The following is a 5,854-nucleotide window of genomic DNA, read 5'->3' as shown; positions in this document are numbered from 1 at the left end:
ACAAACATCTGTGGCTCGCTTAGTAGGAAGTTACTACATCTTTGCCTTCTTAAACGGACATCACAGTCTATGTTCGCGTAGGCAGCAGCGGTGCTCGTGAGTGTTGTGTAATCTTTGTTGAACCCGGTCCGTCTGTCTTTCCTATTCGTGGAGTTGGGCCCCATCGTACCCTCAAGGGAAGTGTAAACCTGCACAGAGGGGGTTAAAGCCCTGGTGGGGTTTTTTCTAAGAAATTCCTGACGTGGGTTTATGTAACAAAGTTACAGGGCCCAGCGTGCTGATGAAGCAGCAACTGAGGCGTTCGGTATGTGTGGAACGACCTCGGCACAACAACTGATTCACGGAATCCAGTGCTCTGTAGAGCCACTGTGAGGCCATTATCGCAGCACGGGTCAGCTGATCTCAGAACAGTGTTAACCACGGTGTCATCATGTGTTTGCACACCCTTGATAGGGTGAAGAGAACTAGGGTCCATGTACATAAACTCAGAGTTATTTCCTTCTTATTCTATGTTGCATGTTTACTTGAATGAATCTACACATTCAGAAGCCTACGTTATGTGTTATTGTGTGTGTTTATAGATACTACTACATGGGATCAGTCCTTACCAGCATGCACGCACACACACATCCTGGTTCTTAGCACAGGTCCACTTCCTGTTTCTGTGCCCTCTCACTTTCTTTTCACCTCTCCTACAGCTGAGGACTCATGACAGCAGGCCTGCTTTTCTGAGCTGCTTCTGAACCACCTCCTGCCACAGTACAGCTGTCTCTTTAGAGCCGTATATTTAGGATTCCTAACTCGACAATGCTGAGCCGTGCACAGATTCCTGTGTGGCGAAGGTTAAAAATCGACAAATATCTGACTGGGCTTTTTTATGCAGGTTTATTTCTGTCCGCTGGAGGTAAAGCTACTAGAACACGCCTGAGCCTGGCTCATCTTACGAGACAAAAGCCAGTCAGCTTTCTAGAGCTCCTGCGTGCAGTGATTTAGCCAGTCAGCTATACAGAACTGAATGGTGGACAGTGGACAGGGTTAGCTGGTAGTTGACAATGATTGTTTATGTGTTTCCCCTCTCTGTATCTGTGTGTGTGTGTGTGTGTGTGTGTGTGTGTGTGTGCCATCCAGCTGCTATGATGCCCAGGAGGAGCTGCAGGAGTTCCAGGAAGGGAGCCGGGAGCTGGAAGCTGAGTTGGAGGCGCAGCTTTGCCAGGCTGAACACCGCCTTCGAGATCTCCAAACTGAAAACGAGAGGCTGAAGAACGAGGTGTCCAACCTCAAGGTGACTAGTGGGCCTGGTGACTTACCTTGTAGTTTATTTGTGTATTTAGCTTTAACTGTGGGTCAGGACGCAGATAAAGTAATGTGTGGCTACTTAAGAGGTTTCTGTTGGATCCTGAGGACAAAGTCGGGCGTCTTATTTTTATGTTGGGTGTTAATAAGGCATGTTCTGAGGTAATCCTCCAGCACTCCTTAATTAGATTGGAAGAAAATAGAAAACTGCAAGGACAAGTTAATCCCTGCAGGCATGAACGGTGGTCAGACGTATTCAGTGAGCTCTCGTCTGGTGAACATGCTCATCAAACGACTACTACTACTGTACATTCAAGAAATCTCTGTAGCCACTGAACACGGAGCAGAAAAGTATTGTGATATCACGCTCACATGACCTAACATGTGAGCTTGATTGCAGCAGCTAAATGCTGAAAACAAACTGTGTGGATGCACCAGAGAGATGCTGAATCATGCTCTGGGACCACGATGCAGACATGCTGACTGGAGTGTTAACAAAGAGGCTCTTTGAAAGTAAAGATAATGTGTGCGCACTCACTGTCTTGTGATTCTGTTGTTTTTTGTTTTGTATATAAATGATAAGCTGCAAAATTAAAGTGATTTTCATTTTTTATCCTGGAGCGATAGGTCTGTTTGATGTCCTTGTTTCTCGACACGCGCACACACTCACTCCCAGGCTCTTTTCTCTTCTTCACTCTATCCATCTCTATCAGGAGAAGCTGGAGCATCAGTACGCCCAGAGTTATAAACAGGTTTCTATGCTAGAGGACGACTTGGGCCAGACACGCAGCATCAAGGAGCAGCTGCAGAAATACGTCCGAGAGCTTGAGCAGGCCAACGATGACCTGGAGAGAGCCAAAAGGTCAAGACTGCCCCGGTGCATTTTGGTCAATATATGAATTGTTTTCGGTAGCGCTGAGGAGATGAGAATTCTAGCTGTAGATTTTATAGTGATTGGACTTACTGTAATGTTCATTCAGGTTTTAACAAGTGCCCTTCAACCTCTACTCATGTGCAGGGCAACAATAGTGTCTCTTGAGGACTTCGAGGGCCGTTTAAACCAGGCCATCGAGAGAAACGCCTTCCTGGAAAGTGAGCTGGACGAGAAGGAGTCTCTTTTAGAATCCGTGCAGCGACTGAAAGATGAAGCACGAGGTAAAGACAATAATCCATTCTGCCCTTTCAGCATATGTCCTCTGCGAAAGGGTTTGGTGTAGATGTATTTCATAAGTTGAAATCTTTCTTCTGCAGACCTGAGACAGGAGCTGGCAGTACGTGAGCGGACCACAGACAGGATGTCAGCACCTAGCTCACCCACTTTAGACATCGACAAGATGGATTCTGCAGTACAGGCCTCTTTATCCCTCCCAGCAACACCCGTAGGAAAGAGCATAGAGCACTCCTTCATCAGCCCCAAAGGTCAGGATTAATTAAACTCACTCTTAACGCACACGTGAAATTATATGTATTCTAATACCAGCTTGTGTCCTTGTGCAGCACTGACCAATGGATGTGGCAACTCATCCCTCACGCCTTCTGCTAGAATCTCAGCTCTTAATATTGTTGGCGATCTCCTGAGGAAAGTTGGGGTAGGCATCATTCCTTTTTAATTCAAGACATCGTTACATTAATTATCTGAATAGGTTGCAGAGCACAGAGGAACAGTGTGTCCTCCACCACAAGAGACGATGAGGCTAAATACAGATCCAACTTCCTGTTTTTGTGACCAGGCTTTGGAGTCCAAAATCGCCGCCTGCAGAAACTTTGCCAAAGACCAGGCAGCAAGAAAAAATTACTCCATAGACAACGACAAACTCATCAACAGCAATGCCACGAAGTTCTCTCATTCTCTACACACCACTTACTTTGACAAAACGTGAGTCTTTTTGAGCAAGTTTTGTTCTGCTCCTATAGCAATGCAGTGTGTTGTACCTGGTTTTATGCATATTTGTTCTGCCCCGTATGCGTGTCTGTGTTTGCTAATATTGAAAATGCCCACGTGGCGACTGCAGGACTGTAAATGGATTGGACCCCAGCTCCCTGACCGCCATTGCGACATCCAGAGCCCTGTCTCCACCAGGCATGCTGCCTCTGAGAATGTGAGGTGTCCCAAACCACGTAAACCTCTACTGAAACTCCTATTCACCCAACTCAATGTGGGAACCGAGAGGACACTTGAAAGACCATCACATTGTGTGCTAGGTGTGTGTGTGTGTGTGTGTGTGTGTGCCCCCCCTGTTTGGGATTGTGCATTTTTGAATGTGATGTGTGGAAAGAGAGGCTTGACGATACAATGGAGCTGCGTCCAGTTTGCAGCGCGAAATGCATCTGTGAGTAGGTGCACAGTCATTTGTGCATATGTTCCTACCACATACTTGCATGTGCCTATAGCCGTACTGTACTGTGCTTGTATGAATGCCATTGAATGAATGCCGAAGTGGCACCGTTATATATTCTTGGTTCCATCGTTCGATGAAAGCTACTATCCCTGACAAAAGGTCCTCAACAGACCACGGCTTCATCCTTACCTTCTGTTCCTCCTGTATTTTCACTAAAATTGCACAGTTTAACTATTTTCAATTTTAGAATGTATTCTATTTAAAAAAGGGATGTGTTCATATGAATTAATTTATCTCACAGTATGCTTTAAAATGCAATATTTCCTATTTGCTATTTTCTTGCATGTGTGCATATGCACTGTGGGGTTGGAGAGGTGTAGCTGCACCCCATATGTTCATGACGGAAGTGAATGTTGATCGTTCAAAGCCATGTAGCCGTGACGCAGTCGTTCCTCTTGTTACTGGCTACTTGCTGTATTTGGAAGTAGTCTCCGTGTTCGTGGTTGGAAATATCAGCTGGTCCTGTCCTCTGAGTTTGAACCTTAAACAAACGGCTCCTCATCGGCTTTCTGCTGCAGTCGTGTGTTTTCCTCTGTGGACATCCATTCACATTTCGAGGGAACAGTTTTGCCTTTTCCTCCTTTTTTTTTTTTTTTTTTTTTTTGAATGTTTAATATATAGATTTTCTTTTTTACTGTTGTGACAGGCTCATTTACCTCATTCTGATATAATGGCAACTATCCACGATGGAGTTGTTGTATAGCTACATTTGGCTTTATAAAACTTTCACAAAAGGATAGAAAACAAAACTGATTGAAGGATTCTTTTTGAGACTGTATGTTAACTTTGGCTGGTTTATGAATTTATGGTCCATTTGTGTCATGCAGCACATTTGTTATTGTGACCCTAATGTTAATTTGACTTGATTCTTTGATTTTTAGCTGAATATTGGCAATGCATTCACTTTTGACATGTCATAATTTGGTCTGAATCCGTTTTGCCCACACATTTCTCAATTTCCTAGATCTTCGTGTCACCATCTCAAAGCAAAATTTGAATTCTTCAGTATTATTTTTGTTTAGTAATATGAGATGTCATTGTGGGCCTGTTACTGACGTGTGTTCTACAGTCGGTGTATATAGCTTGTGAGGATGGTAACTTTGCCTACCGTATTTGTACATACTGACATTTGGCATTAAGGTTCTATTTATTTCAGATTCTGTATGGCATGTTCAGATAATGAATGGTTAAAGCCATTGTATTATATCAAGTTGTTTGTCCAAATTGTTTAAGCAAATAAAGATTGAGATTACAAATATATATATGGTGTCGTTTGTAATTAAAGTGATACAGCACCATCTCCACTTATTGGACATTTTCCAAAGCTTTCACATCCATGTTGTGGCTTTCATCAGTGGATGGAGTTTGCTCCATGAATGGGTAAACAGTACTGGGTCATTACACGGTCCACAGGAACTATGGAAGAATCTCCTGGTTTGTTTAAATCTTGCGTATTTTTGTCATTTATTCATAAACCTTATTTTCTCAATTTTTCGGTGTTGCTTTCCTCTTATTCCTAGCGTTGTTTGGCAGACCGCAAGCCCAACTTTTAGATGCACTACCACCTACCGTACCGAAGTATGTGGAACAGGATCTAGTTTACATTATGTACCACACTTTCCAGTGTCAGTTTTTAACTATAAATATAACTATACGTTCTATAAAAGTGCATTGTTGTGTGGTGTTAAGACATTGTTTTTGTCACACACTTAGAGATAAATGGCCTCAATGAATGACATCTGCTCAGAAGAGGAAAGTTGTACAAACCAACATGACAACATCTTCTCTGTGCTAAAGTTCTGAGGTACGATATCAGCTGCGTTATGTTTAATGTTGTTTGAATATTTTAAAGTGGCATCTTTGGCTTTGTTATTAACTTCTTGAAATTATAGGATGTGGATATTCAGACATCGTTCAGAGTGATTACACTTATCGATTGTTCTATCTCGAGTAGCGGTGTATGAAAAACAAAAACCCTTCTGAGTATTTGCCCTCTGACCCCATGTGCGCATGTACCATGTGCTATTATTTTATGTCCAAGGCAAATAATGAAACTTTAAGCTCAAAGATGATATAAGCTCGCTGTACTTTTATATCAACATTAAAACAACAAAGTAATGAGGAGTGAGATGTGAAGTAAAAGTAGAAGAATTTCAAGTAAT

General features: G+C 42.8%; 1 protein-coding gene across 2 annotated transcripts in view; it reads left to right on the top strand.

The window, feature by feature from the left end:
• The window catches only part of ndel1b (nudE neurodevelopment protein 1-like 1b), a 15,320-nt gene extending 9,528 nt beyond the window's left edge, over positions 1-5,792 (top strand). The window contains exons 3-9 of one of the 2 annotated variants that reach the window (XM_031867676.1): positions 1,129-1,282; positions 2,007-2,155; positions 2,312-2,448; positions 2,545-2,712; positions 2,791-2,882; positions 3,024-3,169; positions 3,306-5,792. In XM_031867676.1, the coding sequence (XP_031723536.1) occupies positions 1,129-1,282; positions 2,007-2,155; positions 2,312-2,448; positions 2,545-2,712; positions 2,791-2,882; positions 3,024-3,169; positions 3,306-3,396 (937 nt within the window). In that variant the 3' untranslated portion in view covers positions 3,397-5,792. The remainder of the gene's footprint in view (positions 1-1,128; positions 1,283-2,006; positions 2,156-2,311; positions 2,449-2,544; positions 2,713-2,790; positions 2,883-3,023; positions 3,170-3,305) is intronic. The other variant, XM_031867675.1, reaches the window with a different exon arrangement.
• Positions 5,793-5,854: the final 62 nt, after the last annotated feature.

Source organism: Anarrhichthys ocellatus, unplaced genomic scaffold, assembly GCF_004355925.1.
Source record: "Anarrhichthys ocellatus isolate YVR2014 unplaced genomic scaffold, GSC_Weel_1.0 scaffold40, whole genome shotgun sequence".
Lineage (NCBI taxonomy): Eukaryota > Metazoa > Chordata > Actinopteri > Perciformes > Anarhichadidae > Anarrhichthys > Anarrhichthys ocellatus.
The sequence above is the reverse complement of the archived record's forward strand: the minus strand, read 5'-3'. Positions and strand labels throughout refer to the sequence as shown.